The 15,726-nt window shown below is 37.2% G+C and overlaps 1 protein-coding gene and 1 non-coding gene across 3 annotated transcripts in view; one reads left to right on the top strand and one right to left on the bottom strand.

Moving 5' to 3' along the window:
* The window catches only part of CYP39A1 (cytochrome P450 family 39 subfamily A member 1), an 80,864-nt gene that overhangs the window by 19,967 nt on the left and 45,171 nt on the right, over nt 1–15,726 (top strand). For both annotated transcript variants that reach the window (XM_081828380.1, XM_081828381.1), the window contains 2 exons: nt 7,041–7,148; nt 11,973–12,063. In XM_081828380.1, the coding sequence (XP_081684506.1) occupies nt 7,041–7,148; nt 11,973–12,063 (199 nt within the window). The remainder of the gene's footprint in view (nt 1–7,040; nt 7,149–11,972; nt 12,064–15,726) is intronic.
* LOC115941703 (U6 spliceosomal RNA) lies at nt 14,666–14,772 on the bottom strand. Its single transcript, XR_004076435.1, has one exon. It is a non-coding gene; the product is annotated as a U6 spliceosomal RNA (small nuclear RNA).

Here is a 15,726-nt window from a genome sequence, read left to right as displayed (position 1 = left end):
TGTTGGATTTCTACACTATTCTATTAAACAACCTCATAATAATGAGGTAGGTATTAATAGTCTTCTACATAAGAAAAAAACTAAGGCTACAGACAACAACATATAACAAGGTGCTGAGGTTTTTATTGATTTATATATTATACAGTTGTGTCAACAGTGACAGGTGGGAGTTATGGCACATTAGACAAGGATAGCAGAGCTCTGCAAAGCAGACTTTGTTCTTGATGCCACTACCACTAATTATTTCTCTTTTCAAATAAAGGGAGGTAGTAAGGTATAATTTGAAAAGCAAGGCACTGGAAGCCACTGTTCGAAGTGTCCTAGGTCTGTGGTTATTCAGGTGTGGTTCCTAGACCAATGGTACCAACATCGCCTGGGGACCACTCAGTCAGAGCCTCTGGGGTGGAGCCCACCAATCTGTGGTTTCATAGGCCTTCCAGGTGGTTCTGATGCTTGTGTAATGACAAGTTCTCAACCCTGCCTGCTCATCAGAATCTCTGGGAGCTTTTGAAAACTACCTGATTGTCCAGACCCCCTCCCCACCTCGGAGACTGGGATTCACTTGGTCTGAATACGGGCTCAAATCTAGTCCCCAGTCTCATGACCTTGGGCATGGCACCTGGCCTCTTGGCTCAATTTCTACATCTACCTCATAGAATGTGGGGATTAAATGAGTTAATATTTGTGAAGCAGTTAGAGAGTAGTGAGGACTACATAAGAGTTTATACCATGTGTTTATCATTAAAAATCAGACCTTTTATTTATTTTTTTAAAGATTTTTATTTATTTATTTGAGAGAGGAAGTGAGAGAGAGAGAGAGAGAGAGGGTGTGCATGCATGCACAAGCAGGGGCGAGGGGCAGAGGGAGAGGGAGAAGCGGACTCCCCACTGAGCAGGGAGCCCGACACGGGGCTCCATCCCAGGATCAGGAGATCATGACCTGACCTGAAGGCAGATGCTTAACCACCCAGGTGCCCCCAAAATCAGACCTTTTAGTATTTATAGATGATATCTAGTGCTTTTGTTCACTTGCCTTTCATAATTATAGCAAGTGTTATCACAAGCAACTCTACCTAACACTGGAGAGGAAGATTGCTTCAGAAAAAAAGGGATGTATGAATGTTTAGATATCTCCCACCTGAATAAAGGGAATAGAAAGCTACTCTGGAATGCCCCACATTGATAAACAGTGTTTCAGCTAAGGATTCTATTTTACAAACAGACCCTGACAAACACATTTTTGTTTGCATAATTTTCCAGGATTTAGGGGTGAAGAGGCATGTGTATAAAAACTGCACCCAGATAGATCTGTAATCGATGGGCCTGACAAACAGGGTTTTTAATGCCCCAACTAAAACTCTCCACTGACAGTACTTCTAGAGTAGCATTTCTTTTTCCTACTCTGAAGAAATGAGGCGTTTTTAATCCTACGTACTCTCTCTATTTGAATAAAGACAGATTTTGAAGTTTGCTGAAGCTAATCCACTGTTTAAGACTTTGGGACAGAACTCAGTTTGAACATTCAGGAGCAGTTTTCATTTTTTTATGTATCATTTCTGTTTCTTCCAGCAGTATTCACACTGAGCTTGTGTTTTGTACCCAATTTTTTTTTAAATGTGGTCTAAGAAGAAAATAAAAGATTCTGTTGTCTTCTGTATAAGTAGATTTCAATGGCCTAGTTAAGCAGAAGACTGGAAGAAGTTTTCGTTTTTTGGAAATATCACACACACATTTCATCACACCATAAACATCAAGTGTGGTGATTTCTCCCTTGTTATTCTAGATATGTATTAAACTAGTGTTTTCATTTAAAACGAACATTTCACCAGAATAGCATATCCAGAGAATGAAATCCATGTATAGGATTTTCCATGAGATGTAAACTTGGTGTTATAATAATTTATGTTGTATGATAGAAACTAGCAGTAAATAAAATTTATACTTAAATGATTTTCAATTTTGCTAGCCCATTGTTACAGTAACAATAACAATAAGACATTGCTAACACTTATGGGGAGCTTACTCTGTGCTAGGCATAATATTACACATTTCACAAATTCGTGACTCATTTATTTTTCACAGCAACTCTAATACCCAGCAAACTGGGGATTATTAAAACCAGAAAGCTGAGGATTAGAGTGGTTAATCACTTTTGAAACACTACATGTCTTTGTAAGTCACAGTGCTAGTCTCTCATCGTGTATTTTCTTTGATGGTGATTTAACAGTTGTTTCATGTATCCTAAGATCTGAAGCAAAACTACTACATGATGGTACAATACAATTCTCTTAATCCCTAATCCATGAGAGTTGTGGGCTGTCTCTCTCATGGGGCAGTATAGGACAGTAGCTAAGAGTGTGGGCTCTGGAGCCAGGGCCAAGCTCACAGAGTTTGAATCCCAGCTCAACCACCGACAAGCCACCTGTCCTGGCAAAGTTCCTTAACTTAACTGTGCTTCAGTTTCCTCAAATGTGAAATGGTGAAGATAAAAGTATCTACTTCTTCGAATTGTGCTGAGGATTGAATGGTTCGATACTTGCAAAGCACTGAAAACAGTACTTGCCTTCGCAAGCAATGACTAGGCATTAGCTGCCATTATTTTTATCACCTGAACCTGAGTTATTTAAGATTCAAAATACATGAGTAACTTAATGAAAATGTGTCTGAATTTCTTCCCCATGATGGGGAATGACCATTGACAAAGGTGTGACTGGGAAACCTCCCAGTGCAGATAAATCTTTCATGGAATTTGTGTGATGACCTGAGAGCAACCATCAGTGGCCTTGGATGGGGCCCTGATCTTAGTTGGCACCATTCCAGTCAAATATCACTTCTCTGCATATTGTAGTATTTATACCATATCCTGGCTTGGCAGTGCTTTCTCCATAGTGTATAGGCTGAGAATCTTCATGGCAAATGGGGGAAGGGTTGTCTCTGGAATGCTCCAGATATCTGTGTTTCTGTGTTGCTTGCATTTTCCTAAAAGCAGAGGCTTATTTTAAAAATTTGTCAAAATGATAATATGTACTAAGTTTTGTTTTAAGCTCTTGATGGGTAGTAACTGATTTAATTCTCACAACAATCCTCTGAGGTAGGTACCATGTTATGACCATTTTATAGATGATGAAATTGAGACACAGAGCTTAAAGTAACTTGTCCAGTGTTACCCAGGTCTTGACTAACTAAGCCAGGTTCTGGTTCCACGTGTGAGGATCTTGGAAGTTGCCACTCCATCCTAACAACAAGTACAAGGCTGAACAAACCAATATTAGAATTATCAGACTGGGACTTTAAAACAACTATGATTAATATGCCAAGGGCTTTAATGCGTAAATTTAGACAGCATGCCAGAACAGATAGACAATATAAGCAGAGAGATGGAAATCCTAAGAATGAACCACAATTAAATGCTAGATATAATAAACAATATAACATAAATGAAGGATGTCTTTGATGGGCTTATTTGTAGACTGGCAGAGCTGAGAAAAGAATCTCTAGAGGATATATCAGTTGAATCTCCAAAAACTGAAAAGCAAAGAGAACAAAGACTAAAAAAAGAACAGAGTACCCAAAAACTATGGAACTGTGGGACAACTGTAAAAGGGATAGCATACATACAGTGGGAATACTAGAAGGAGAAGAAAGGGAAAAAGGAACAGAAGAAGTATTGGACACAATAATGACAGAATTTTCCACAATTGATGTCAGACACCAAACCATAGATCCAGGAAGATCAGAGAACACCAAGCATGTAAACACCAAAAACATATCATTTTTAAATTACAAAAAAACAAAGATAAAAAATCCTAAAGAAGCCAGAAGGAAAAAACACCATATCAATAGAGGAACAAAGATAATAATTATATCTGACTTCCCCTTAGAAACCATGCAAAGCAAAAATAGTATAGAGTGAAATATTAAGAGTTGAGTGAGAAAAAAAAAAAAAGAAAACACACCAATCTGGAATTCTGCACCCTGTGAAATTATCCTTTAAAAGTGAAGGAGAAATAAAGGCTTTTGCAGACAAACAAAAAATGAGGGAGTTTGTTGTCAGTAGACCTTCCTTACAAGAAATATTAAAGGAAGTTCTTCAGCGAGAAGAAAAATAATACAAGTCAGAAATTCAGATCTACATAAAGAAGGGAAGAGCATCAAAGAAGAAATAAGTAAAGGTGAAATAGAAATTTATTTTCCTATTCTTAATTGATCTAACAGGTAACAATTTGTTCAAATTATAGCAATACTATATTCAGATTATATACACACACACACACACATATATAGACACACACACTTATGTGTGCTTATATATAAATGAAATCATTATGTGTGGTTATCTGCATGCCTGTCTGAATCCTTTATCATATCCTTCTATAATAATAATCCAGTAAATAAAATGTTTCTCTCACTTTTAGCCAATTAACTGAACCTGAGGAAGGGGTTGTGGGAACCTCTGATTTATACAGCTAGTCAGCTGGAAGTACAGATAGCAGCCTAGACTTGCAGCTGGCATCTGAAGTCCAAGGAGGAGGCTCTTAGAACCTCCAATCTGTAGCCAGTTGGTCCAAAGTACAGGTAATAACCTGGGCTGTGACTGGCATCTGAAGGGCAGGTGGGAGGTGGAGAAAGGGTATAGTCTTGTAGGACAAAACCCTTAACCTACAGAACCTCATGCTAGTTCTGGGTAGATGGTGTCAGGATTGAGTTGAACTGAGTTGAATTATAGGGCACCCAGGTAGTGTCCTGAGTATTTTTATTGTTGTTTGGGACTCCTCCTTCCACATATACACACACATTAGAAATTGGTACCAGAACTTCAGAGCGAGGATGTCCTCTTTACCACTCCTTTTCAACATAGTACTGGAAGTCCTATGCAATAAATCAAGAAAGGAAATAAAAGTTACACATATTGGGAAAGAAGACATAAAACTGTCTTTGTTCACAGATGTCATGATCATATTTGTAGAAAATCCAAGAGAATCAACAAAAAACTACTGGAACTAACAAACAATTACAGCAAAGTTGCAGGATACAAGTGAATATCCAAAAGTTAATTGCTTTCCCATGTACCAATAAAGAATGTGTGGAGTATGAAATTAGAAACACAATGTGCCATTTACATTAGTATTCCCCAAAATGAAATACTTGGTATAAACCTGACAAAAGGTATATAAGCTCTGTATGAGGAAAGCTACAAAACTCTGATGAACAAAACCAAAGAACTATGTAAATAGATATTTTATGTTCATGGATAGGAAGATTCAATATTGTCAAGATGTCAGTTCTTCCCAACTCAACCTATACATTCAATGCAGTCTCAATCAAAATCCCAGTGAAGTTATTTTATGGATATCAACAAACTGATTCTAAAGTTTATATGGAGAGACAAAGACCCAGAATCACCAACACAATATTCAAGGAGAAGAACAAAGTTCTTCAAAAGAGCAATGCTACCCAACTTCAAGATTTACTGTAATGTTATAGTGTGGTATTGGTGAAAGAATAGACAAGTAGATCAATGGAACAGAATAGAGAGCCCAGAAATAGACCCCTTTAAATATAATCAGCTGACCTTTGACAAAGAAGCAGGAGGCAATATAGTGAAACAAAGATAGACTCTTCAACAGATGGTGCAGGAACAACTGGACATCCACATGCAAAACAAAAAAAAAAGAAAGAACACATCTAGATAGAGATCTTATACAATTCACAAAAATTCACTCAAATGAATCACAGACGTAAGTGTAAAATGCAAAAGTATAAAACTACTAGAAGATAACCTAGGAGAAAACCTAGTTTACCTTGGGTATGGTGATGCCTATTTAGATATAACATCAAATGCACAATCCATGAGAGAAGATGGAAGCATATGAAAAGATGCTCCACATCATATGTCTTCAGGGAAATGCAAATGAAAACAACCCTGAGATACCACTACACTCATTCTGGTCAGAATCTGGAACACTGACAACAGCTCACCTCCTGGTGAGGACGTGGAGCAACAGGAACTCTCCTTCATTGTTAATGGGAATGCAAAATGGTGCAGACACTTTGGAAGACACTTTGGTGGTTTCTTACGAAACAGAGCATACTCTTGCCATAAAATCTAGCAATTGTGCTCCTTGATATTTGCCCAAATGACTTGAAAACTTATGTCCACACTAAAACCTGCATATGGATGTTTATAATAGTTTTATTCATAACTGCTAAAACTTGGAAGCCACCAAGACACCCTTTAATAGGTAAATAAACTGTGGTACATCTAGGGAATGGAATATTATTCAGCGCTAAAAAGAAATGAGCCATCAAGCCATGAAAAGACATGAAGGAACCATAAATGTATATTACTAAGTGAAAGAGACCAATCTAAGAAGGCTATATAATGTATGGTTTCAGCTATATGACATTCTGCAAAAGGCAAGATGTGGAGAAAGGAAAAAGATCAGTGGTTGTTGGGGAGGGAGGAGAGATACATTGGCAGAGCATAGAGAATTTTTAGGGCAGTGAAAATAATTTGTATGACATTATAATGGTGGATATATATCATCATGCATTTGTCCCAACCCATAGATTTTACAATGCCAAGAGTGAACCCTAAGGTAAACTATGGAATTCAGGTGATTGTGATGTGTCAACGTCCTTGATCCATGGTAAAAAAAAAAAATACCATTTTGCTGAATGGTATTGTTAAGTAGGGAAGACTATGCATGCGTGGGGATAAGAGTTATATGGGAATTCTTTGTACTTTCAATTTTATTGTAAACTTAAAATTGCTCTAAAAAATAAAGTCTTTAAGAAAAAAAAAAAAAAACGAAGCCAGGATTTGAACCAATGCAGTAAAGCAGTTGTGCTCTAGAGTCCCTATTCCTAATTACTATGCTACCGGTAAGTGTATAAAACCCTTAGCATGCCTCAAGCTGCAGACCTAGGAATGGCAGAAATAATATATTTGAGATTAAGGAAAAACTCACGATCTTTGTTTATTAACATCATTCTTTGTCACATAGCTGTGGTTTGATAAAATGTCTTTCTTTTAACAGACGTTAATGCAGGCTATGCTGGATATCGTAGAGACGGAAAGAAAGGAAGAAATGAGCCCCAATTATGGGCTCTTATTACTTTGGGCTTCTCTGTCCAATGCTGTCCCTGTAAGTATATTAGTAAAGTAAGGATTACACTTCTGTCTACTGCAATTTCAGTTTTTTTCCTTCATTATTCTTTCTTTTTTTCGGTCTTTTCACTTCTTGATTATGGGAAAGAAAAAGGCTACAGTGGATTTGGTTGTGAGCTAGAAAAACAAAACTGAATGCCTAATGAAATCTGATAAGATCACAAAGGAGGCAGAGCAAGATGTCAAGTGACTTCTGCCCTCTGCAAGGCAAGCCTGTAGTAGGCTAAGGGAAAAGCTTGCACCTTGGGGTTAGTTGTGACAACACCTGCTTATGGAGTACTTTCTTTGTCAGGCAACATGCTTAGTATTGGTGCTGCAAAGATGAGTAAGTCTTGACTCCAACATTTTACTGGGGAGAGAGTAGGTAAATGGATAGTCTGGGATAGAATTGGGCTTGAATCAAGATAACCCCCGCCAGAGCTATAGAATCTCATGGAGAGAATTTAAACCCTCAGCCTCCATTTCCTCATGGGTAACAAAGGGATAATACAACTCCTGATATGGTCCTAGGACTTGGGTACATAATGAATGGTAACCCTCCTTTCTCCACAAGGTGGTTGTGAGGATTCAGTGACATAAACCCAACTGGTGCCCAGTGAATATTAGTTCTTTGTCTTCCCCTCTACCCGTTCTCCTTCGGCACACTGTTCCTGTTTGTGTTTCTTGGCGTCTTGGTCCTGTAAGCTTCCCCATGAATGGAGCTGGTGACTTTGGAACTCACAATACTAAAGAGAGCAGACTTTTTAACTGTTTCTTTCTAAAGCTGTTATGAACTAGATTAAAGCCATGTGATATGTCTGCCCCTTCTTGCCTGATGCACATCAGGGAGGATCTCACATTAGCTTAAGCTGCACTGGTATTATTTGAGGAATTAAAGGGTGACCTTTTTTACATATTTGTTTTCTACTGAACAGGAATATTCAACCCATCTCTAATGATAAAGGTGGCCATTTTCTTTTTTCTTCTAACAAATAGAAATGAGATATTTCAGGTATTATTTATTTCTCCTTCCTCTTAGTGAAGGCTTTCTAAGTACTGATAGTCTAGTTTCTTTTCACGTGTTATAAAACTGATTGAGTAAAGAGCAGAAATAGAAATTCTGGCCTCTCTGCTATATGTAGTTCATCTGGCATGGGCAAATAAAAATCGTCTAATCCTTTCCCCTTCTTTATGTACCTCTGATATTACGCCCTGATTTCTCTTTGCATTGCTTTCTTGGATACTGATTAAGCTATAGCAAAATGAAAAGGCGAACATCAGAACAGCTCCCAAAGCAGCAACAAAACAGCCACTCCTGTCACAGGATTAATTTTCAAGATCTCATTAGAGAGATCCTCCAGAAGAAAGGGACACAAAGCCCCATTGATCTGACTCATGGGAAGTCAGTTCTTTGGAATTTGTTCCTGGCACCGGCCTGAAAGGATTTAAATAATGAATTTCAGAAAGAAAGTGTCTGATGATTAGTGAGAGTTCCATTTTGCTGGCTCTCGTTGGCACCTCCAAGAAGCAGCTGGTGTGCAGGCAGAGACCCTGGAAAGGCTTTAGAGTCAGGCCCAAAGCCAAATCCCAGTGCTGGGTGACAGCAAGCCAAGTGTTTAACCTCTCTGAGCCTCAGTATTCTTATCTATAAAATAGGATGAATGTTATTTACCTCATAGGATGGTCATGAACATTATTATTTTTAAGATATGGAAAGTGGCTGACAGTCCCTTGAAGAAAGAAGGTGCTCAGTGAATGTTAGCTTTCTTCTTTTATAAAAAGTAAGGCCATCATTTCAATCATTACTTTCAATGGCCCATTAATAAACTGCCCTGACTTCCAAAACTGGACCACTCAAATGCCCCAGGGTGGGAGTGGCCACTGCTATCTGGCTTCTGTGATCTCCCATCAACACTTAGAGAACCCCAAAAAGCCCCGCCATTGGACAGGTGGTGGGGCCTGGCCTTTCTTGGTGCCCAGGTCAGGTTCTCTTCTCTCCCATTCTGGGCTCTGCCTCAAAGCCCGTGGAACTCAGAGCTAGGGCTTGAGGTAGTCTGGGGACAGGACAGATCACTAGAAGGCTCCATGGTGGTCGAGGTGAACCTTGGTAGACTGGCCCAAAATATTAACCATAATCAGTGAAATCATTTGTATGGGAAAACCATTTCCAACTTACAAGAAATTCCCGCCAAATGAAATTTTTAGGAACATTTTTCCAAAACGAGTTTCACCGCTGACATTTTATCTTTGTTATCGCTTCTCCCAAGCTCTTTCCGAATCCTGACCCCACGACCCCCCATCCCACCCCGCCTCACCCTCAACTCCCACAGCCTGTGTTGTCTGTCCCACCCATTGCCTGTACACTTAGTTCTTTTTTTCTCCTGATTTTTATTTCATATCCCCAACTAGATGTGAAAGTTCTTTGGGCAGGAATGATACCTTATACGTGTTTGTGTTCACCATGATTGTAGAAGACTGTCTGACCTGTTATAGAGACTCCATCAGTATTTGTTAAATCTCTTTTGAATGGAGGAATAAGTGATGCTGAAGAACATACCCATTTCATCTTCTCTTACTGGGCAGGGCTTTCCTCCTTGTCCCTTTCACCTTTGTTCTTACTCCAAAAGAATTGCAGTGGCTGCTTGTGAAGTTCAGTGAGCCAGGTGGCCCTTCTCCTTTTTGAGCAGCCCTCATAGACCTGACCCCTTTGGCAAAATATTAATTGCTACTTTGGGGAGCAATTTTTAACTGGGAGTATGCAAAGATCCCAAGGTCATTTATTCTTGTTTGTTTCAGTAATATATGTAAATTTCTTATTTACTCATACCTGTCTTTTATGTGACTCTTCTTTTTAAAAAAATGTAATTGAGGGGCGCCTGGGTGGCTCAGTCGTTAAGCGTCTGCCTTCGGCTCAGGTCATGATCCCAGGGTCCTGGGATCGAGCCCCACATAGGGCTCCCTGCTCTGCGGGAAGCCTGCTTCTCCTTCTCCCACTCCCCCTGCTTGTGTTCCCTCTCTCGGGCTCTCTCTCTCTGATAAATAAATAAAATCTTTTAAAAAAAATAAAATAAAAATAAAAAAAATAAATAAATAAATGTAATTGAGTTTTTTACCAAGTTTAAAAATGATAAATAGCACCTTCGTACAGCCATTTATAATTTAGCTGAATTCCTTGTGTTCATTACAAAATAAGTATTACCCAATTTTTGTGAATCTCTAAAACTCTAAGCACTATTTAGTATAACTCTGAACCCCTCTTTTGTATTACTGAAAATCTGTGTGCTATCACTAAGCTATTTTTCGCCCAGTATGAACTTTGACCCTTTAAATGAGATGAATTGAGTTTGGAGAGGTTATTAATTAAATCCAGTAATTCAGCACTTCCATCCGTAGATAATAGTAGCAGGGGCCTGAGTGGGGAGACAGAAGAGAGCTCTCTGAGCATGTTTCTTCTACTGTAAAATGGACTGGATAATGTCTAGGGTAAGTCTTCGGTACTCTGAATCATGCCACGGAAAGAGGCTCTCCAGATGGTGGTGGCCTTGGTTCTCTGGTACCGTATTTACCCTGGCACCAGTGGGTTTCATGCCCCAGGGCGGAAAACCATGAGGAGTATTGAATTTGGCTTACTTGACCGCTTCCCTTCAGACAGTTGCTCTTCCCTTTTTGGCCACAGAGGGGAGTATTGGGATTATGTAAAGGTACTTAAAGTTACCTCACAAAAGAAACAAAAAGACTTATGTGTTTCAAATATGAAGTAGTATCGGAGTCTTTCAGGACTGATTTTCCTAGATGAAATTTCTTTTACAATACGTGTTTATAGAAGAGAGGCAAGGGAAACCCAAACTTCTTTTATTGATTTTATACAGGTTTCCTCTAGTGTGTAATCTAAAAATAGAAACAGGGGCGCCTGGGTGGCTCAGTCGGTTGAGCGTCTGCCTTCGGCTCAGGTCATGGTCCCAGGGTCCTGGGATCGAGCCCCACATAGGGCTCCCTGCTCTGCGGGAAGCCTGCTTCTCCCTCTGCCCCTCCCCCTGCTTGTGTTCCCTCTCTCGCTGTGTGTCTCTCTGTCAAATAAATAAATAAAATCTTAAAAAAATAAATAAAAAATAAAAATAGAAACAAAAACATCTACCCGAGTTAGTGGAAAGTTAATTTTTGAAATATATGGCAGTATAATTTTAACCTTGTAATACCACAATGAGGAAAGATGTGAAATAATTTTCTTTGGTCTAGAGAGAGAATTTGCAAGCATGCTATGTTCAGTAACATTCAGGTGTGAAAGGACCATTATTTTTGATATTGACTACTCTCATAATTTAGTTTATGGGATTTGAGGTATATTTTTCTGCACTTATTGAAAATCACCATATTTTATTTGCGGAATATATGATTTGCTCATTCATTTCTATTTCACGAAAATTAAATTTTAAAAAATATTTTCATTTGGATTAACATTTTAAGTGTCATAATTTGCTGTTTCTGAATATTTAATGTATGCATATATAATATTTTATAATGTGTATTAGTAAAAAGAATCCTTCATTTTGTAGTAAAGATAATTTATATAAACAACAGAATTAAACTATAGTGACAGAATAAAAGTATAGATTTGACCTCTCAGAGGTCTGTAACATCTCTCTTGTTCATAAAATCTAGTTGTTTCCAAAACTGCTCCTTACTAGCATGCTTTTAAGTTTAATTTAAACATTTTCCTGGTTTCTTTTAATGTTTATGGTGAATACTAAGTATGCTTTTATTCACTGTCAAAGAAGGTTGTATTGTGTGATACATGTTTTTTGTTTTGTTTTGTTTTTTTAAGGTTGCATTTTGGACACTTGCATTTGTCCTCTCTCATCCCACTGTCCATGAGACCATTCTGGAAGGCATATCTTCTGTGTTTGGCACAGCAGGTACTAAACCTGAATGAACTTACCTGGTTGCAGAGATATCTAATGTGTGCTTGTCACATGTTATGGGCAAAACTAAATGCCCAGAATTTTATAGAAATTGAGCATAATCCAAAATTGAACACAAGTTGTTGTGTGTTTCAGGATATAAACTGATCAGGAAGATTCCTAGAATTTAATTACTGTCCAGGTGATTTTAGAGGGCATCTAGTCTAACCCCCTTACTTTCCAAATCATGAAAATGCTGGAGAGATTGTGATTTGCCTAATTTCCCTACTTAAATGTAAATACACATACACACACACACACACACATACACACACAGGCTTTTTCTTCAAATCTCTTGGCCCCTCAATTATTTTTGGAATTCAGGATTTTCTAGATTTTGTAAAAAGTAATACAGTGCATATATTACATAACACAGATGTCAAGTAAGGTTTTGTCACCAAAGGAATTGTTTTAAAAGTTAGAGATTTGGGGGGTTAGAACTGTAGATGGGGATTGACACCTTGTATTTTTTAGTTCAGATTTGGACTCTTCAATCATCATCTGTTTTAAAAAAGCAGAAATAAGCTTGAATGGAGAGAGCGTTCAACTACTTGTTTATTTGACCTGTTTGGAAGTAGTATCTTTTAGAAAAACCTAAATATGTCAAATTATGTATTCTGATATAAAAAGAATAATAAATTACTTGGAAAAAAACAATGTAATAGGACAAAAGGTAGGATGCCAATTGACAGCACCCCCCTGCTTCATGATTGCTGAAAATATTTTATTTGATATTTCATTCTTTATTTTCTACTGCTTCTTAATGAATTAAAGGCAGAAAGCAAATTGGCTTGCTCAACATCACTATCTAAGCCATACTGTCTCTTGAGCCTTGAGTCTTATCTCATAGAAATAGTGAGGATTAGAATCACTGAGTACAAACCATGCTAACAAGTTAGATTCTGGAGATACGTTAGTGAGTACAAGAGAAAACTACTTGCCTTTATGGAGCTTACCTCTACAAAGTTAGTGGAAATACTCATGCCTTTACGTCCACAAACAATAAAAGGGAATGTGTCCTTGACCGTCACATTTCCGACTTCAGCATTTCCTTACTAGAGTCTACTCCTCATTTAGGGTTCTCCAAAATCCTGGTCTTTAGGAAATCAAGAAGTAGTTATGGGATGGTGGAGATAATGCTGGGAGCCTGTCTGACCCAAAGGCTACAACAGAAGTATTACATTCATCTAAGTGTCTACAATACTTGAATCTTGAACTCTTGAACACAGTCCAATGGAGAAAGACAAAACCTTTATTCTTTTTCTACATTCTGGTTTATTTTTAGAACCCATTGTTCTCCACTGACAGACAAAGGCTCCTCCAAATAGCGATACCAGTGTATTAGCTACATATATATCAATGCTTTCAGTTTTTAAGACTCTTGCAAACTTGAAAACAATTTACATAAAATATCAAATGTTTTTGCTGTGTTTATACGGAAGCAATTCAGATCAATTCATGTATGAGATGTAGTAGCAGCTCAGGAATTTAGATGTGAGAGGAAATTACTCACTTGCTCTTGGAGGTTGATATTAAAGAAGATATCCACGTGCCCATACAAAGGATCCTGTCAAAGAAAGCACATTAGAGTGCATGGAACAAGAATCTGACTCAATACAGCAGTTCTCCATTCTTAGTTCTTCACTATTACAAGATGACCATTTCTTTCTTGGAGATGTCCTTAGTGACTTGGACACCTCTTCACATCTCTATGGCCTCAGGCATGTTGCTCAACTTTCTTATAAGTTTCAGGGTACAAGCTGCTATTGAATCATTGGTCCTTTGTGTCTGGCTTTTTTTCACTTAGCATAATGTTTTATTTTGTATCATGATGTTATACATTAATTGATTTTCACATGTTGAATCTCCCTTGCATTCCTGGGATAAATCCTACTTAGTCATGTGGTATAATACATACAATTTTAATGGCTATAAAATATCCATATTACATATAGGTATTTATATCCATAGAGCATATATCATTTTTATGTTGCTGGATTCAATTTGCTAGTGTTTTATTAAGGAATTTTAGGAATTTTACATCTATATTAATAAGGGATATTGATTTATGGTTTTCTTTTCTTGTATTTGTCTGGGTTGGGTATCAGGATAATTCTGGCTTTATAGAGTGACTTCAGAAGTATTCATTCCTCATATTTTTTGGAAGAGTTTGTGAAGGATTGATGTTAATTATTCTTTAACTATAGGATAGATTTACCAGTGAAGTGATCTGGTGCCGAGATTTTCTTTGTGAGAAGTTTTTGATTAATTCAATCACTCTACTTGTTACAGGTCTATTCAGGGTATATATTTCCTCTTTTTTATTAAAATATAACTGACACATAACACTGTATTAATTTTAGGTGTACAATGTAATGATTTGCAATATGCATATGCTATGAAATGATCACCACAATCAGTTTAGTTAACATCCATTATCACACAGCTATAATTTTTTTCTTGTGATGCAAACTTTTAAGATCTACTTTCTTATCAACTTTCAAATGCATAATACAGTGTTGCTAACTGGTTGCCATTGCTGTACATTACAGACCCAGAAAAATAGGGACACTGAACGAATTTGCATGTCATCTTTATGCAGGGGCCATGCTAAACTTCTCTGTATTGTTTTACATTTAGTAACACTATTTTTTCTTGGGTCAGTTTTGTAGTTTGTGTCTTTTTAAGGAATTTATCCATTTCATCTAAGTTATTTAACTTGGTACATATAACTTCATATTATTGCCCACAATCTTTTTTATTTCTGTAAAATCACTAGAAAATTATCTCCCTCATCCTTGATTTTAATAATTGTGTCCTCTCTCTTTTTTCCTTGGTCAGTATAGCTAAAGGATTGTCCATTTTGTTTTCAAAGAACTAGCTTTTGGTTTTGTTGATTTTGTTTGATTTTATTTTTTTATATCACTTTTCTATTCACTATTTCATTTTTCTCTGTCCTCATCTTTATTATTTATAATTTATATCTCTTTATGAATATTCTTTATTTTGTTCTTTAAACACAATTTTTCTTAAAGTCTTTGACCATATTTAAAATCTCTTATTTAAAGTCTTTTTTTTTTTTTCATAAGTCCAACATTTGGGTTTTTTCAGGGATAGTTTCTACTGATTGCTTTTTTCCCCTGTGTATCATCTATGTTTTCTTGTTCCATGTATTATTGGATATTTCTCATTGCATGTCTTGCTTTTTTTTTTGAAAACTGGACATTTTAAATAATACAGTGTAGCAACTCTGGAAATCAGATTCTCCTGTTTCCTCATGGTTTATTGCTGTTGCTGCTTGTCATAGCCTTGTTTGTGTGTTTGTTTATTGACTTCATTAATTCTGGAAATTGTGTATTATTACACTGTATTTTGTATTATTATCATGTGTGGCCACATATGTTTCTGCTTGGTTAGTTTAGTATTCAGCTAATAGTTGGACAAAGATTTCTTTACACTAAGAACCAATAAGACTCCCATATTTGCATGTTTAGGATTTTGTTTGCATGTTGGAGCATGCCTTCAACACTCAACTAAGCAGTTGGTAGCACTGCCTTAACTTTCACTTCCCACTTGCACAGAAACTCAAGGTCAGCCATAGGTAGACAGTAGAGCCTT

This window comes from Leptonychotes weddellii, chromosome 8, assembly GCF_054177405.1.
Source record: "Leptonychotes weddellii isolate Sample4059 chromosome 8, ASM5417740v2, whole genome shotgun sequence".
Classification (NCBI taxonomy): Eukaryota; Metazoa; Chordata; class Mammalia; order Carnivora; family Phocidae; genus Leptonychotes; species Leptonychotes weddellii.
The sequence above is the reverse complement of the archived record's forward strand: the minus strand, read 5'-3'. Positions and strand labels throughout refer to the sequence as shown.